The 19,149-nt window shown below is 44.7% G+C and overlaps 1 protein-coding gene across 1 annotated transcript in view; it reads right to left on the reverse strand.

Moving 5' to 3' along the window:
* Positions 1-16,843, reverse strand: part of VCL (vinculin) — a 107,668-nt gene extending 90,825 nt beyond the window's left edge. The window contains 1 exon segment of the mRNA XM_054983459.1: positions 16,418-16,843. Within this exon segment, the coding sequence (XP_054839434.1) occupies positions 16,418-16,585 (168 nt within the window). The 5' untranslated portion in view covers positions 16,586-16,843.
* Positions 16,844-19,149: the final 2,306 nt, after the last annotated feature.

Raw genomic sequence — 19,149 nt, forward strand, 5'->3', positions numbered from 1 at the left:
GCTGGCTTCAAGTGGAGGAGTGGGGAATCAAACCTGGTTCTCCATATTAAGAGTCCTGTGCTCTTAACCACTACACCAAACTGGAGGCAATTTCTTGAGGAGAGGTGACTGGACAGGAGCGATCTTCACACCTGCAGAAGATTCTTCTAATATCAACCCGTTCTGTTTTGAGCTGCCACAGTAGAAAGGGGATATTCAACAGACAATTCCACAATCATTCTGTGCGTCATCTTTACCAAGGGAAACAGAGGCCATTGCCTTATTGATGTATACCCACCTTTCTCCTCAGCGAGGAGTCACCCAAATCAGTTCACATTATCCTCTTCTTCTTCATTTCATTCTCTCAACAACCTTTCTGATGGAGGTTAGGGTGAGAGGGTGGGACTGGCCCAAGGTCACCCAGCCAGCTTCCATGGCAGAGTGGGATTCAAACCCGGGTCTCCCAGCTTCTAGTCTGACACTTTAACCACTACACCACACTGTCTCTCTGGCTTTTCACCACAAAGCCAAATTGGGCAACAGCTTCCTTGAAGATGATGCTTACCAGAGAATTTTATTTAAAAAACTTAACTGGGTGTTCATTTTTAAGACAGCAGGGTAGTAATGGGGGTACATGTATTATATTATTGTTATTCACGTACAAAGTATGTGCCACTTCAGCATACCAGTGTATTTTTCTGTGCCTGTGTTTGCTTTTAGACACACCCTTCTTGCGCCTATCATAGCCATCCCCACCCCACTTTAGGGCTCCTTCTGCCAAACACAAACAACAGAACAGAGATAATTAGAAAGACTATGTGAGAGGGGGGGAATACAAACTCCAAAGGACCTACAACTGTTGTTGCTGTTATTAGCAATGGTTCTAAAAGATTTATTACCTTGCCATTAAAGCTCACAAAGGGGAAGGGGCCTTCATTCTCTCACACCCTAGCCTACCTCGCAGGATTGTTGTTGTAAAGATAAGGTTAGGAAAAGGAAGAACAAGGTTCTAAGCTACTTTGAGTCCCCATTTAAAAGGGATAGAGACTTAAATAAATAAATACTGCGATTTTAAAAATATTCAGCTGAAGACATGGTCCTCATTTGTGTCTGAAGACCTATTTCTATAAATATATGAATACAAGTGGAAAACTTACAAGGACTTGTGGGAGGGAGGTAACTTCATTTTCCCGATACCCTGTTCCCCATGGTATTTCTTCATTCTCTCCTGGCAGCCTGCACATACTCTCCTTTTTCCTTGCTTTCTTCTCTCCTTCCCACTCACCAACCAGCAAGTTATGTTATGTCTAATGCAGACATAAGGCAAATCCTACAGGGCTACCTACCTGAAACTTCTCCACCACAGCTGTTAGAGCACTAGACCTTATCAAGGTACAACAACAAAAAAGTCCTCCATGCAGCATTAAACCTACCTCACAGGGTCATTTTGAGAATAAAAGGGACGAAGGGGGTGATATTGTAAGCCGTTGTTGAGTCTCGATTGGGATGAAATGCGGGGTATATAACTCAGTCCCCAAGAACTGCCAAACAGTGTTCCAATGGACAAAGTTGATACTGTGCAATATACTAACAGCATGAGAAAACGGCCTTCAAAAATTCAACAGCATGAGCAGCTGCCAGGTGGCAAAGAGGAGAAATTCATTTCCCTGAAAAGCTTTAATGAGACTGATGCATCTGCCGAGGAAGAAAAGGAAGAGCAGTAATGTGTCTTATGTCATGCCCCGGATTCATTTTTTACTACTAGAAGATGCTTCCAGTCTACGTGCTGAGCCATCAGTCATAAATGTCTAGGATGCAGGGCACAGCAAGACAGTCTTCTCATTGGCCAGTACTGACCCCAGATTAATGATATAGGGTGGCCACTGGTTGAGTCCATTTATAGCATGGTTGTTATATGTGGCGGTATTCCCCTCAGATATCTGCAATAATGGGTAAGCACAACAAAAAGGGAGGGGAACCAACAAAACTGGCCTGAGGCGCAAGAACATACCAGAAACAAACTCAAAACGGCAGCACAAACAAATGGCACGAGCTTGTTCTTTCCCACTGGGATTACTACAGAATATGTCTGCTTCAGCTTTGGTCACACCTCCCCACTTCATGAAAGCAGAACAAGTAGGTTTTCAATACAATCTAATAAAATCTCCTTCATAATGGGTGTGGTGGAGAGTGCACTCAAGTCAGAGTTGACTTATGGTGACCCCCTGGTGAAGTTTTCAGGGCAAGAGACTAACAGTGGTGGTTTACCATTGCCTGCCTCTGAAATGCTGATCTTAGTTGGAGGTCTCCCATCCAATTATTAACCATAATGCGTAGGGGGGAAATAATACTAACAGTTCATTTGCGTACTGTTCTTCTGGACAGAGTGGTGAACAAAGTCAGTGTTATTATCCCTACAATGCACCTGGGGCTGAGAAGGCTTCCAAACTGAATATGTGTTCTCAGTTCAATGCTTGAGCGTCTCATCTTCACTGTGTGTCCACTGGGTGGTCAACAGCTGAGATCAAGCATCTATTTGAACATGTAACCAAGATACAGTCCCCACAAGCATAATGAATGACTAAATACAAATCAGTAAACTTTTAAAAATATAACTAATTTTAAAAAGAGAGGTCCAGTGTAAAAATAAAAATCTTCCTTCGGTTTAAGGTGAACAGGAAGAGTAATGTTAGAAAGCAACTTCCTTTCCATTTAAGATTAGCAATCTTGAAGGAGCGCGTCAAAATTTTACTGACACATCGTTTTCAGCAAGGGAGCACAGCGATTCGAGGCTCTCTCTTCCTGTTCTGATATCTCAAGGAAGACTCCATTCCACAGCTGTCAAAAAAACACGGGCACGGGTGTGTTGACTGTCCCTCTTCATCGTGGGTAGTCTTGCTTCAGCTTCCATGCTACTGGGCTCCCTGCCATCTCCTCAACACCCCAGAACTTTCCCCCAAACCTCAGCATGCTGCTATGTACAGCTCTAGTTAGAGCCATACTGACTAAGCACTCTTTCCAAAGCGCTTTGTTTCCCGAGAAACGGAACTTTCCACACCAGCTCAATCTATCAGTGTCACAAGCTCCGCTGCCTGCAACGCAATACAAAAGGGGGGGTCCATGCATCTCAGACTGGCAGGGCAGAATAAATCGCATTCTCCACCCGCCACTCCCTCCTCTTGTTCCAGCTCCTTTCCCTTCCCCGTGTTTGGTCTGCCTTCCTTCCTCCTCGTTCATTTTTCCAGTCCTGTTGGAAGAGCAATGGCCAGGGGTGGGAGAGGTAAACAGGGTGGCAAGTGAAGCCAGCTCTAGGTTCTCCTCACACTGCCACCACATGTATTCTGGGTTGCAGAAATCTTACTATTATGAAGAGGTCACACACACCCTTCACCAAATTTTTAAACACAATTCAGAGTTTTTGAAAAAAACCGGGCATTTCCCCTGATTTGCAGAAATCTATATACCAGTGCTGGCTGGCCTTTTTTGTGTGGGTTGACAAAGGGATTTATCCACGGTTACAAGATAAAAGGGTAGGTATTAAAATAATTCATTTTCCTCTCTGAATTCCATCAACGATATGTTGTTTCCAATTCACCGACTACATCTATGATCTGGGAATGCAACGTTTCAAGCTTCAAGCCTCTCAGGTAGAGTATCAACTCTGGGTTAGGAAATTCCTGAAAATTTGGGGGAAGACCCCAGGAAAGGTAGAGTTTGGGGGTGAGAGGATGATCAGCAGAGATCATGTGAGGTCACAGAGTTTGCTCCAAAGCTTCCCTTTCTCCCTGGGGAACTGCCCTCTCTAGCCTGGAGATCAGTTATAATTATGGGAGAACTCCAGAATGTAACAGGCCATTAGCTAATATAAATGATTGCGGGTGTGAATGCTTAGTAAGTCATCTGTCCTCCAACAATTATCTCCCCTTCCAGTTTTGCTGGAGGCCACTGATACAGCTTGAGAGCCTACAGGCCTTCCAGTCAATGCCTCTTAGCTTTTATTCCCGTTTGAAGAAAGGCTTCACTGCAGCAAGGAAATGTAAACATTTCCTGGTTGGTAATGTGCCTTGGAATCAAGCACCATTTCAAAGAAACAGAGGAGTTAGCCGTGTTAGTCTGTAGCAGCAAAATCAAAAAGAGTCCAGTAGCACCTTTAAGACTAACCAGTTTTATTGTAGCATAAGCTTTCGAGAATCAAGTTCTCTTCGTCAGATGCCTGATCCAAACTGGCCACATACAGAAAAGGAGGGGAGAGAGGGAAAGAAGGGGACATATATCACAAGGGGACAGGATGCAATTAGCGGGGAGGCAACCAAAACATTCCTTTGCTAGTAAATGTAAACATCTCCTTTTGGTGTGGAGTCAGTTTGCCGTGTTTGTTTGGAAAGTATCCAATTCCTATGTAGTATAAGCCTTCGATAACCACAGCTCTCCCTGCCAGATGCATCTGACAAAGAGAACTGTGGTCCCCAAAAGACACAGTTTTCAAAGAAAGACAATGATTTTATTTATTTATTTAGATATTTACAATGTTCTCCCCAAAGGGGGCCCAAAGCAGCTTAGAACACTATTCCCCGAGCCTTCATTTTATCTTCACTACACCAAACCTGTGAGGTCGGTTAGACTGAAAGAGAGACAGCTCAGCTTCCATGACAGTAGGATTCATATTCAAGTTTTCCATATTCTACTCTAACCCTTTAACTACTATACTATCCTGGCTGTCAAGGATACAAGAAGATTAAAAATAAACTAGGAAGGCGATATAATTTCTGTCTCCGTACTATACTGCTTTTGCTAGAAAGAAATGCAAGCCACACATCTCTTCTTCATTACCAGCTCATTACGGACTCAGGATAACATTCAGATACCATTAATTCAAAACAGATTAACAATTGTATCAAAAGATAAAGCATCTCTACACACAGTTGCCAAATCAACCTTTCCCGCTGCACTAGACATTTTTATACTCATGTGCTTGTCAACAATTTTACCTGGACTATTTAAAAATACCCAATCGTACCTGCTTTCCCCTACAAAAAAGGAAGCTAAATCCAAAAACTACAAATTCAACACATCTGTTCCACTGTGTTTTAAAAAAAAATCCCACAGATTCTCACCAGGCAAACATTATCAAAGGATGCCTGGCTCGTCTATGAGCCTCGCCTGCATTTTGCCAAGACGGCTAGGCTTTCAAACAAAGATTGGTACTGTTTGGCTAAGTCGAACTGCTTCAGCCAATCTGTCCGGCTCTGTACTATGAAGGAAGAAAGACAACTTTGAAATTGTCCAACATAATTTACTGCAGCCTATTCATCAGAACTGGTCCTAAGAACTAAATGAACAGTGAAACAAGAGAACAGCTGCAGCGTCTCCAGACAGTCTCAATCAGCTTGCACTTAGGCTGAAGTAGGAGAAAACTGTCCACTAGCCAAAAAGAGTAGTTTGCGCTTCTGTCTCCAGTTCATCCTGCTGCACAGCAATAAGTTAACACAGCAGTCCATAGTGACCCTAAAAAACTATGTCTATGATCCTTCCTTCCTAACAGTGAAATAAAAGCCACATCGCATGCATCCTACAGAAGAGAAATGCAGCACTGGGAAATACATCATAACAGGTGATTTCCTCCTTCAGAACACACAAAGAGAAATGACATCGCGCAACAAATTCATGTTGCAAAAACCATGTGTGAGACAGACAAGGAAGTGCTATTAACTACTGCCATTTCTAAACTGTGTGCCCATTCAGATCTAACAGATCACAAGCCTGAAGAGTGCTTTGAAAAGTTACGTTGTCATGCTGGGTGCTTCCACCTCTCTATGCTGCTCAAACAGGGGAGGCATTAGGCAGCGCTGATTTTTTGCTCTCTGCTAATATACCATCAGCAACATCAACCTGTAAGGATTCCCTGGTATACCCTACGTTATAGCAAATAGGCACAGGAGAATCCCAGAAGCGCCACTCTCACCCAGCAAGTACGGGCCTGTTCCTGAGCTCCGAGAAAGTTGACTTGGATGGGAGGGGGGGCAGCACTGTTCTGCAGCACACATTATGTATTCATCAATGAGTTTCTCTACACTGGTGTGCATGCCCGGCAAGTGGTGGGAGATGCAACGTTAGCCAGGAAGCGTGGTTTTGAAAGACAGAGCTGGCGGAGATCACTCTGGAAGGGACGGATTCTCTCACAGCCCTCCACCACCCCTGACGTGCAGGACTGTCTCCTCTTCTGGAGCTTTTACCCTGCTGCCCTTGCTGCTTAAAATTTTGAATTAACTGGGCAAAGGCTCTGGAAGGGGGCTACAGAGGGCTGTGAGAGAATCCGTCCCCTCTGGAGCAATCTCCGCCAGCTCTGTCATTTAAAACTACACTTCCCAGCTAACACTGAGTCTGCAACACATGAAGAACGCATGTCAAAAGTATTGTGTACAGAGACTTAATGTGACTGAGCATATGTGCACACACATATCTATCCCTGAGTATAAACGACTCGAGTTTCCAAGTTTAAGCCTGACAACAATTTATGTATCCCAGATTAGGTGTAATCCACCCTGACTCTCAGTGAGAAAGGCAGACGACAAATAATGTAAACAAATAAAGAGGGCCCAATCTAAGCACCTAATAATTGTGGAGCACATGAGAGAAAAAGATAAGAACACATGCCAAGGTCTTTATGGGGTTAAGAACAGATGAAGTTATGAAGTTACGAGCTGTTCTAGGGTGTTCAGGTGAGAAATATAGACAAGCCCTGTTTACTTAGGGGGGCGGGGAGAAGATTGTACATGGGAGATTATAGGGGATGTACCTCAGCTAAGTGGTTAGACCGCATGCTTTCCATACAAAGGGCCCTAGACACAATCAAAAGGATCTTCAGTAAATGGATCTTAGTTAAACAGGTGATGAAATAACAAGGCCCCAGAAAACCTTAACTATCCAGACACCATAAATATCATGTGAATAAAAAACAACTTCCTCACAGAAGCTGTTGAATTACTTACAAATATTGTCTTCTAACCATGGTTTGAGGTATTCACTCAGATACTTGCTAAGACTAACCACCACTGAAAGGAAACAAATGACGACCCACCAAAACCACAAACTATTCTCACCACGTGCCAGCCATACAGCCGTATTCCAAGTTATCAAAAGCAGTCGCTTCCTCTCTCCTGCCTTCAAACCATCTTAATGGCAAAACGTCATTCATGGATGGAGAAACTGTAAATCAAATGCTTTGGTTTTTTAATGTTCCAACTTTACAGGAAATGTCTGAATACTGCTAGCCATGAGGTCTGTTGAAGGTTTATCCAGATCTGCAGTTTCAAACCAGATGCTCCATATTCCCAGATATTTATCTGTTTCCCTACATATCCACTTCCCAATACATATCATACCTTTCAGCAAGGATTCCTGGAATATGTAAAGCAACACAAATATACATGGGGTTGTCACACATGACAATCAACATGACTTCAGTCTTTTTTCTTCCATGTAGGAATGGCAGATAACATGTGTACTCCATTCCTACACGTATTAATTGGGATTTTTTACCCAAATGAGGATCAAATTTCAGCTTCAGAATGTACATAGCTCTTCAGTTTCCAAGGAATCCCTCACCATCTCTCTTACACACTGTTATGTCAGTATTATTAGCCCCAACTTGGGGGGGGGTACAGTTGGGGGCGGCTCTTAGGTTTTTAGTTTTGCTTCATGACTAGAGAGCATGTGGGAGAATCAATTCCCTCATTCTTTGCCTCTTGACCTTCCTTAATAAGATATTTCACTCCACAAAGTGAAAACATATGAACCCACATTTAAGGCATTTCGAGTGCATCAACGAATCAGTTCATTTGTCGGGCATTTCTGGAACACGACAAAATCCAGATGTTGTATAAAGTAACATGGTTTTCACTTAAGCTGAGAATGCAGTCTAACGTCCTAGAGTTGCGGCAGAGTTCATTTTCTCAAAGCAACAACCACTCTCTATCAATTAACAAATCAAAATTTCAAGGAGCAGAGCTGACAGAGCAGAGCAGGCAATCGCCTTTGTTCAACCAATGGCTTGGAGTCAAGCTTCATTAAAGGCAGATATGTCATAGAAGCAGGGGTTTTTTCTAGGAAAAGAGGTGGTGGAACTCTTCGGGTCCTCAATGGGAAGAAATGTGGGGTATAAATCAAGTAATTTTTAAAAAAATGATTAAACCACCAAGAAAGGGGAAACTCCAATTTGCAAACAAGGAGAAGTAGAGCTGAGGCAGGGAAACGAATGAGATATGAGGGAAGGGAGAATATATTTTTACACAGGCAGAACCAGACTAAAACATTCTGTGGCCTGAGGGGCAAAGTTCAAATAGCACTGTCGAAGGCTTTCACGGCCGGAGAACAATGGTTGTTGTGGATTTTACAGGCCTTATCGCCATGGTCGCAACCCAAACCCACCTTCCTGAGTAGATATAAATTACCTGCTAACATCTTCTCCACAGTTTGACACTGAGAGATCTCTGTCTTTTGGTGCTACACCTCTGAAGATGCCAGTCACAGCTGCTGGTGAAACGTCAGGAACTACAATGCCAAGACCACGGTGATACAGCCCGGAAAATCCACAACAACCTTCAAATAGCACTCTCTTCCCAATAATTACTGCAGGCCACACCTGCTGGGATTTCCTCCTGGGTGAATGCCATTTAAATGAACAGAAGCATGATAGCTCAAGATAACCTCGCAGCAGATGGCATCCCATTAGATCTGTCCCTCTCCCATTCTGCAACCTAAAATACATCATGCAAGATGCGTCTCACACATCATGCTATAGCAGCCTACCATGCCTGAACACTTCACACAGCAGTTCTTAAAGTATAACTCCAGTTCAATATGCAATGTGTGTGCTTGAAAAGCATGGATATGTTAAACGCAAATGAATGGAGGAAATGTAATTGTGTAGTTTAGGATATATTACTGTTCAACATAACCACCACCATAACATACACATTCTGTTTGTTAAGCTGCACTGGGGGCAAAGTACCCCAGGAAAAAGAACGATCTAAAAAGTTAACGTTTATGAATAACTGCTAAGGTTTCCAGGCCAATATATTCATCTTCAACCCTCTTCATTTGGGGTTTAAACCAAACATTATTTGATGCAAGGCTAATTTGATTATCAGTGGAACTGCAAGGACACTGGCTCCTTGGTTTTACAACAGATGTGAAAGACTGAAGCACTGTTGCTAATTTCCAAAGCTACAGCTCAAATAAGGATTTCTCATGAAGGGCATGATTACAAGTAAATTAACCTCCCTGGTAAAGTATGATCAGCCTATGATCGAGCGGGGGGTGGGGGGTATATATATGAAGATATACTAACAGGCTTGTGAAGCAGAGAATATAAAACTGGCTAGCAATCCCTGATTAAAATGGAATCTGGTTAACGTTCATCATGGTTAAAAGGCACTGCTGAAACAAATTTTTAGCTACAGTTAAGGTCAGCAGTAGGGTTGCCAGCTCCAACTTAGAAAATTCCTGGAGATCTGGGAGGTGAAACCTGGAGAAAGTGGGGTTTGGGGAGGGAAAGGACCTTGGCATGGCATAATGCCGTAGAGTCCACCCCCAAAAGTAGCCATTTTCTCCAGGTGAACTGATCTCTGTGGCCTGGAGACCCGTTGTAATTCCAGGAGATCTCCAGCCACTACCTGGAAGCTGGCAACTCTAGTCAGCAGAGAGAATTCGTGCTCTGAGGGCAGGGAGATTGCAACCCTGAAACCTGTTTTCGATCCCCCTAATCACAGTTAAGGAGTGGCTTGTGTACTGGCTGCACCAGCACCTTGTACTTCAGAGCAGGTTAAACGGAAATCAGTATGAATGTAGAACTTAATGGGAATGTGTATACTCACACAGCAATTTGTTGGCTACAATTTTAAAGTCACAATTTATGACTAACAGCTTCTCAATATTACCAAGTTTATTTTTAGCTTGCTTCCTGACAACAGCTAGTTTTGCAGAGCAATATTACAGCACATGAATGAGTGACCCAAACCAAAAAGGACGCTCTCCGCTGTACCCTACATCTAACCCACAGGACAGTTTCAATGCAGAAAATTTCTCATACCTGTTAATTAGCAGTGGCTCAAAGTAGACACTGGATTGTATTCCAAACACTCTTCCTTACTTTGCCCCGAACAGGAAAGGACAAGGAATTGGAGGGGAGCAGACAGAGTGAAGGAAAACGCAAGCCTGTGGAGCATTCCTGACCAGGGTTAGGATCTTTGAAATATTTTGGCCTCACCAGACCATGGAGTTAAAAGGCGGGAAATAACAGAGGAAAGTAGAGATGGAAACCCCTAAGGTTGTTAAAAGTTACAGAGAAGTTTCTTAAGTAAAAGTCTTGTAGGGACTGGGATTATGAATTATTTGGTACACTGTTATGCTGCCCTTATTTAGTGACAATGTCTCTCACAGCCAGACCAGATGAGATGGGAGCATTTTCATTTGCTGTTCATGCATCCGCCCCATTCGGGCATAAATAAGGGCTACCAACTGCCTGGATGAAAAAAAGAGTCCTGTTTCTTTATTAGAAGCTTAGTAGTATGCTATTTACCTCTTTGCCACACAAAAAAGTTCTGCTTCCCCTATCCACACATTAAGTCTCTATTAGAAAGATGGGACATTTTTGACATCCCTTGGTATAACCTTTGCAGTTGGTCATCGTCACTGCCTCATGTTCTGTTGTCCCCAGGAATTTTCTTCTAGCCCATTTCCAATATGAGATACAAACCGGGTGTAGCCTTGCTAGGTGCCCACTGATGCCAGGCAATCTCCCTGTAATTTATGCCAACTGACTGGCAGGAGGAGGCAGGATGGGGACAAATGGATGCACATGGGCCTAGTCAATGACATCACTTCCAGCACAACCCGGAAGCAATAGTGTTGCACCAGGGCTGATTCTTTTAACACTTCTGCCCCAAACATAGGTATGCTTTAGGCCAAATGTTACAGAATTAGCCCAGGCGCGAGTGCTCCTTTCTAATGATGTCATCATCCTGCCAGAACCATGTCTAATCTTGACCTGATCCCCTTCTTACACAAGTAAGAGGCTGTGAGTGGTAGTTTGAGGTGGAGGATATAGAAAAGGAAAATGGCTGTCTGAATTCTATTGGGGGTTGTGCTGGACAAGTAACACAAAGAGTTCTGGATTCCTTACTTCTGGTAACACTAAAGACAACAATCAGGTGTGCCATAACAAATGTCCAATAACATATTCATATAATTCTTTTTAAGTATTTCATAATAGTTGTTATATTTGGTTCCTGTTATCCCTTGGTCTTAGTATCTATACTCTGTGCCTAGGAAATACACCCCATTCTCTTCATAGTGGGATAGCAGTAATGTGGCCAAGGCCTGGGGGAGTAAAATGAAGTTTAAAAAAAATAAAGCCCATACCATCACCACCACCCTCATTGCCACCTATGCCTGAGACTTTTGCTCAGTTCCTTGGACTTCAGTCAAGCTGCACCAGACCAGGAGGGAAACTGCAGCTCAGCTGACGTCTCTGTGTGCAGAATGCGGCAGGTGGTTTTGCTGTCTTATGTGTAAGCCACTTGGCTTAGACTGGCAGAGATCTTGTTCAAACCCTTTCCATGGTGCCTGACACTGGGCTAGGAAGAAAAGTGCCTCTAAGGCAAATCACAGAGCACTAAAAGCTGAAACCTCCTCCCAGGTCAGCGTCCCAGGAGCGCAAGTCTAAAACAGTTCTTTCTTTACAACTCATGGAAGACCTCACCCTTTCCCACTTCCGTTGGAGACTGGATTATCTCAGCTGTTGCACAGAGACAATTTGAGTGATTAAGTTTTCTTCCAGTTGCTTATAGTCAAAGACTTGCCCCAGGCAACCATTATGTCCTGAAACCATCTCCATGTTATACTGAAATAAAGAAGCAGCATTCAACAGCAAAGACCTGGGTACCCTTAAAGAGACAGGTACCTTGTTTGTTTTTTAAATGAACTGTCTTTCGTTCCAGTCAAAGGCTAGTGTACATTTTAAAATCTTGCAAGCAGAGAATTGAAAAGTACTTAAAATGAGCCACTAAATTAAGCATAGCATTAAAACAGTTTAGACAACACATGTTCTAGTATAGAGTTGTGTTGGTTCTAATGCAAGAAAGCTACTGAAATAAAATATTGTTAAGATTTTAAAATACCACAAAACTCTTTATTTTTGCTGTGATTAACTCTGCTGCTCCTCTGGAATTACTACATACTGTAAAACTTCTGCGAACAATCTCCTGAATATTCAATGTGAATTCTTCAAGTCATTCGCACTCAAAAACTAGCTGGCAATTGTGAACTCAGTAGTCTCAGCTGTTTGAAGTTCAAAAAGTTAATGACCTGGATTCAGTTCTGCCCCACACACATAGGCATACAATCCTATCTCACACCTTTCTGTGCACACAAATGGGAGGGGGTGCTATTTCCTTATAATGGTGCTCTGGGATCTACTTCTACCCAATGTGTTTACAAATAAAAAATACAGTTAACCAGTCCTATAATTCTGTGACCATGTGGCTCCTTATCATATCCCCCCAAGAAAATAATCTCTCACCTCCATTTATCGGCTGTCAATCTACTTGACTATCAGTGAAATAAGCCACTGACTGGGTGATTTGTACATCTTACACAATACACACAGTACTAAATCACTGAATAAACACATCCCAAATGATGCCAAGAACTCTCAAATATTATCATCTACATTGAGGGGGGAAATGAATGGAAAAAAATGCAGACTGGCCCCCCATTCTCTTGCTATATCATAAGCTCTTGTGAAGAGAACTGTTTCAGAGAGAACTTAAAAACACAGACACTTTAACAGTACAATCCGAAAGTTGTAACTGTTTAGGATTGCACTGTAAATCTGGCAGGATTACTCCGATGAAACATTCTAAACGAAATTGTAACTTCGTGTAATGTTTTATATGCCACAAAATTTCTAAGTTACCTATCCATTATAGCTGATGGAATTTTATTTTCTGTCAACTACCGTCACCTCTGAACAAAGTCCTGCATCTAACATTTCAGCCATTCTAAATAATAAATGTCGTCTTCTGCCTTGAAGCATTACCTATAATATCTGGGAAACACTTTTAAGGAGAGGTTAAAATGCTCCATTACTGTTCACAAGAAGTCTATATGCAAGAATTTTTGAGCTTAGTACAAGTTAAAGCTGGATCCTAGCTTCAGTACAGTAACAGCTCAGACTGTATAAAACATTAAATTCTTCATTGGTGTATTCCTTACAACAGCCTAGTAAAGTAGATCCAGCACTATCTATGCTAATAAGAGGGCTGACCCTATTGTAATGGCTAAAATGGACATGGGGTGGGTGGAGAGATGGGAAATCCAGGTATTCACATGTCTTGCCATTCCAGCTTGGGCTGGAAGAAAAAAGTAAAAGAGTGCAGCAGGTAAAGTAATGGGAGGCAAGGTGTAGTGCCCCATCCCAATTCATGCACTTCACTGTTGCTGAACTACTCACCTTATATGTAAACGGGGAGTCATGTGTGGCTTCTCCCTTCCCATCACATCTAGTTTAGCCTCATGGCCACTGACAAGTTGTGGCAGAGGTAAGATCTGAAGTCTCAGAAGCTCGCTGTTCTAAGGGGCACAGATGCCATGGTTTTTCCAAGGGCCAGCCCAGCTGGAGTGATGCAAGCCGGATAAGAACACCATTAGAGGACAGCAATTTATTTCGCTAATGAGTTGGGGACCGTAGACTTCACCACTTTGTTGCCTTATATATTATCTGTTGCTTTAAATATGTACTCCTATGTATTACCCGTGCTTTATGTTGTCTAATGTCAATCTTAGAAGTGATTATGTTCTGTTCCAGTATTTTCTTCTACTTCGTATTGGATTCTTGCTAACACTATGTCTTTTTAAACTTGTATCTATTGACCCTATGGCATTGTTTACAGAAATGTCCTTGATACTGTATGGAAATGTACTTGATACTGATTGTATCAATGTACTTGATACTGATCAATGTATCAATGTGCTTGATACACTGTGTAGATAACTGGGGAAGGCAATGGCAAACCACCCCATAACAGAAGTCTGCCAAGAAAATGTCATGATGCGACGTCCCCCCATGGGTCAGTAATGACTCAGTGCTTGCACAGGGGACTGACTACCTTTACCTTTCTGATTGTACTAATCTCATACTGTGTAATCCGCCTTGAGTCTCAGTGAGAAAGGAAAAACTATAAATGACATAAATAAAATAAATCAATAAATCAACTATCCAAAGAACCCAGTCTTAGATATCCAGGGCACCAAATCCTCACTAAAACTGTAGATCAGAGGAAAAGGCAAACTGGATATGATAAAAACAAAAGCAACTATTTGCACCTTGTTATACTATGGAGGGAGGCCCTATCATGTCGATCTTTCTTTTATCTCCCACCTTAAATTGCTAAGATATATCACAGTGGGGGACCAAACCTGTGCCAAGGGGCTGTCTCTGGGACACGTTAGCCCTTAAAAAACGACAACACTGGGGGCCAAGCTACAAGTGACGAATGACACTTGAACGGCAAGTGTATTTCTCCCTGTTCACTTGCTCTCCACTCAATCCACTTGCCGTTCAAGTGTCATTCGTCACTTGTAGCTTGGCCCTGAGTCATGTTTCATATCGGGGGCTGAACACACATCCCTAAAACCAGGGCTTTTTTTTCAGGGAAAAGAGGTGGTGGAACTCAGTGGGTTGCCAGCACAGGGGGCAACTCTTGGCAGGAGGTGGTGCCCCTGATACCACATATGCGCGCACAAAGTGTGCACACGTTCCCAGGACCAATGACGTCACTTTGGGTCAGCTGGAACAAGGGGAAAGGTTTTAAAAGTTTAAATTGCCCTTGGCGAAAATGATCACATGGCTGTGGCCCCGCCCCCTGATCTCCAGACAGAGGGGAGTTTCGATTGCATGGAGGGCAATCTAAACTCCCCTCTGTCTGGAGATCAGGGGGCGGGGCCACCAGCCATGTGATCATTTTCAAGAGGTTCCGGAACTCCGTTCCACCCCGTCCCCGCTGAAAAAAAGCCCTGCCTAAAACACAACCCTAGCATCTGATCAGAAACAACCAACCTTAAAGTGCCACCAACTTTATACAAGCTTTAAAAAAAAAGCAAGCAACTTAAATTTCTCCCCCCCCCGTACAAACACTTTCAGAGCCAAACTGTGAACATGCAAAATAAAAGGTTTAAAAGGATCCATTTTAATGACAGAACACAAAAGGAAAAAATGAATGATGCATCCTCCAGCTATTTTAGACCCTGTGAAGAACAGAAACTTCTGCTGCAGCCACGGCCCTGTCATTTAGGTAGAATGAATAATTTAATAAAAACAGATCTGGGTACTCCGGGGTGAGAGCCAGTTGTTGCATTTGGGGCTAGCGAACAAATTAGCAGCGCATACACCATCGACTTCCAGATTTCATAGCTTGTGGCATATTTCTCTACAACATTTGCATGAGAGAACAAGCAAGGCTGAGTTGACATTGAACAGGATATAAATGGACTTAAATAAAAATAAGTGGCCCAGAACCACCCGAGCACAGCTTAAGTGAAGTGAGAAAGGTCGGGGGGGGGGGGTCAGGTCTGTTCTGCACCTCTCTCGGACGGGGGGGGAGGCGGTGACTCTCCAAAACTTCTGGGCTTCTGTGCTTTTTGCTGCAGTTGTTCTACTCACAGCATGCCTCCAGCAGATAGGAAGGAAAAACTGGAAGGCAGAAGGTAAAGGGATGCCAAGACCAGAAGTCCCCGCAGACCAAAACCATAACGGTAGCTCAGAAAAAAACAGGACACACACACAGTGCAATCCTAAACAGAGTTACTCCAGTCTAAACCCATTGATTTCAGTGGGCTTGGAGCGGTATAACTCTGTTTAGGATTGCACTGAAAATGTTGGGACACCTGGAGCCTTACATCTAAGGAAGCCACAAGGGCAGAACTTTTTTTTTAACTCGATGGGAAAACACGTTTGAGCTTTAAAAGACAGACAGAGAGAGATCCTGGAGACCACAATGGAACTTTTCAGGCAACTGAAGGAGTTCGACAACGCGGAGGGGAGAGCCAGAAAAGGAAAACTGTCAGGAAGTTGGGCTGGGAATTGTTGCTCGCTGACTTTGTCGGGGACGGGAGGGAGGAAGGCTCCGGCCCCTCCGGAACTGGGAAATGACAGGCGATCCTGCCCTCCAGCTCAGCGGGGCAACCGAGGGGCTGAATGCAAACGCTTCGATCCCCCCGCCCGCGCTTCCGAAGACCCCCTTTTAAAGGGTCCGACCGAAGTTTCTCCAGTGCTCGATCTAGTCTTTGCAAACTGGAAGAGGGGGTGATTTTTCCCCCCTGCCAGCCTTCTGCTCCGCACGGCACGCGGACCCTCGCCGACCGCCCCCGCTGCGCTTACCCGGACCAGGTTGCTGACGGCGGCTTGCACAGCGGCCACGGGAGCGGTGAGGTCCGGGATGGCCTTGCCGTCCACCTCGCCCTCCTCGTGCATAATGACCAGGTGGGAGATCTGCTGCGCCACCGGCTCCAGGATACTCTCGATCGTGCGGGTGTGGAAGACAGGCATGGTTGCGGGCAGGCGAGCGGCCGCTGAGTTCCGCGCTGCAAAGAAGAGAGGGTGGGAAGAACTTCCACAAGTGGGAGCCTGGCTTCGGAGGACACTGGCCGGGGCTGATTCGGAGCAGTGCCCGAGGCTTGAAAGGGGGCAGTGCAAAAAAAAAAAAACCCGTTGCGTAAAAATTACTAATTAAAAAAAATCCAGCGGCACCGGGACTCGAACGCGGCGTCCTCCAAACTCCTTCCCCGGCAGCGCTGCCTGCCCGGATCGAACTGACGCCCCTCTGCAGCCAGGCGGCGGCTTTCAGCCGGTGCAGCCAAACCCATTCCCAACCCTTTTCGCATACCTTCCGCAGCCTCAGCCAGAGCCACCCTCTCCTTCCCATGCTACCTTTCCAGCCAATCAGAGAGCAAGAGCCGTCACTTTCATTGGCGGAACGCCCGTGTCTGTCTGCATTCCAACTCCCTTTTCTCCTCCCCCCTTTCCCTACTCTCCAGCCCAAAAGGAGTTTGGTTGCACCACCGCCGGTTTTCCCAGTTTAGGGTGACGTCAGACATTCTGGTGTCCATATAAGGAGATTCTGAAAGCCGGAGCATTTGGGATCCGCGGGTGGGAGAGGATTCCAGAGTGGGGGAGTGCGCACGCTCACCCCACCCCCCTTTGCAAAAAGCATTGCCGCCCGATCCACTCGCAGGTTGCTCAGAAGTAAACCCTGCAGTTTGCTGTGTCTAGGGGAGAGGTGTCCTCATCAGGGTTGCCAGCCTCCAGGTCGTGGCTGGAGATCTCCCGGAATTACAACTGGTCTCCAGGCAATAGAGATCAGTTCACCTGGAGAAAATGGCTACTTTGGGAGGTGGACTCTATAGAATTATGCCATGCCAAGGTCCTCTCCCTCCCTAAACCCACTTTCTCCAAGTTTCACCCCCCCCCCAGATCTCCAGGAATTTCCCAACTTGAAGCTGGCAACCCTAGTCCTCAGACAAGTGTGTAAAGAACCACAGTCTTACCATCAACCCATCTTGTTCAGCTGGGGCATGTGCATAGGACTGCTGCCGTATCAGTTGCGTTTTCCCTCCCCGGAGGAGCAAAGGGTGGGGTGCGTGGTTTGCCCCCACCTCCATTTAAGCCTGACAACAACCCTGGGAGGTAGGCTTGGCTGACGGAAGGTGACATGGGAAGCTTCATGACTGAATGGGAATTTGAAACAGGTCACAATTGGACACTAATATGTGTGATGAATACGCCCTTCAGGGCCTTGCCCCATCTGGTGCAAGAGCAGTCATGGGTTACGTGCTAACGATGCGCCAGGCACACCTCTCACTTTGGGTCAGCTTCCTTATCTTCACTGTACCAGGCTAGAAGCCAGACTTGGTGGAGTGGGTTTTACTCGTTCAGACTGTTCGGGGTGATGCCATCCCCCCTTCTTTTACCATCAAAAACTCCCTGAACTTTTTTTTTAACGGCTGTGGGTCAGTCCACCCCTTGTTTGTGCTAAGAAGGGTGTTTTTTTTAAGGGTGGGATATGTAGAGACTCATCCAGAAGCGATGTCCTGCCCTACTGTCTGGTTGCATCCCTTGTGCTTCCGTCCCATTCCCATGTCATTCTTGCTGATGTATACACCTATGTGGTGAGTTGTGTGTGCATGACATGCAAGCATGTGTTCGACCAGTGCCTGCGATCACATTTATTTTGGTTCTTTCTTCTGTCTAAGATCTACTGACACACAGGGGTGGCCCAAGCAAGGGCAATCATCATCTGCTAAAATATACCTGTACAGGGCTTTTTTTCTGGGAAAAGAGGTGGCGGAACTCAGTGGGTTGTCCTTGGAGGAAATGGTCACATGGCTGATGGCCCCGCCCCCTGATCTCCAGACAGAGGGGAGTTTAGATTGCAATCTAAATCTAAACTCCCCTCTGTCTGGAGATCAGGGGGCGGGGCCACCGGCCATGTGACCATTTTCAAGAGGTGCCGGAACTCCGTTCCACCGCGTTCCTGCTGAAAAAAAGCCCTGCACCTGTATACGTTAATCCGTATACTCTGAAAGTTTGGGTTTGCCTCTTTCCTGAGTGGAAGACCAAGTTTGGCTTTAAGAAAAAAGAATCTGAACAGAACAACAAATTTGAACTCAGGTCCACACTGAAGGTTTCCCTTTTAGATATTTGTGTTTGGTTAGCTACAAACAGTAATTATTTGCTTCATTTATACCCTGCCAAAGCAGCTTAGGTTATTCTATCTTTCATTTTATTCTCTCAACAGCTCTATGAGATAGGTTAGATAGGCCCAAAGTCACCCGTTCAGGTTTCCATGCCAGAGTGGGGATTCGAACCTGGATCTCCCAGCTCCTAGTCCATCACTCTAACCCCTACACCACTCTGGCTCTGTCTGCTGAATGATCACTCTGGCTAATTATGCTGTCTGTTTACAAACCGCGCATGCCGCAGCAGGAAGGGAGAGGCCGACAACCGCTAACTTCTCCTTTCTGTGGCTGCCTTTGAAAAAATTGCTTGCAGCAAGTAATGAGACTGCACGGGCTCTTCCGGAAGTCCTCCTTCAATAGTATTTTTAATCTCAA

The sequence above is a fragment of the Eublepharis macularius genome, chromosome 6 (assembly GCF_028583425.1).
Source record: "Eublepharis macularius isolate TG4126 chromosome 6, MPM_Emac_v1.0, whole genome shotgun sequence".
NCBI lineage: Eukaryota > Metazoa > Chordata > Lepidosauria > Squamata > Eublepharidae > Eublepharis > Eublepharis macularius.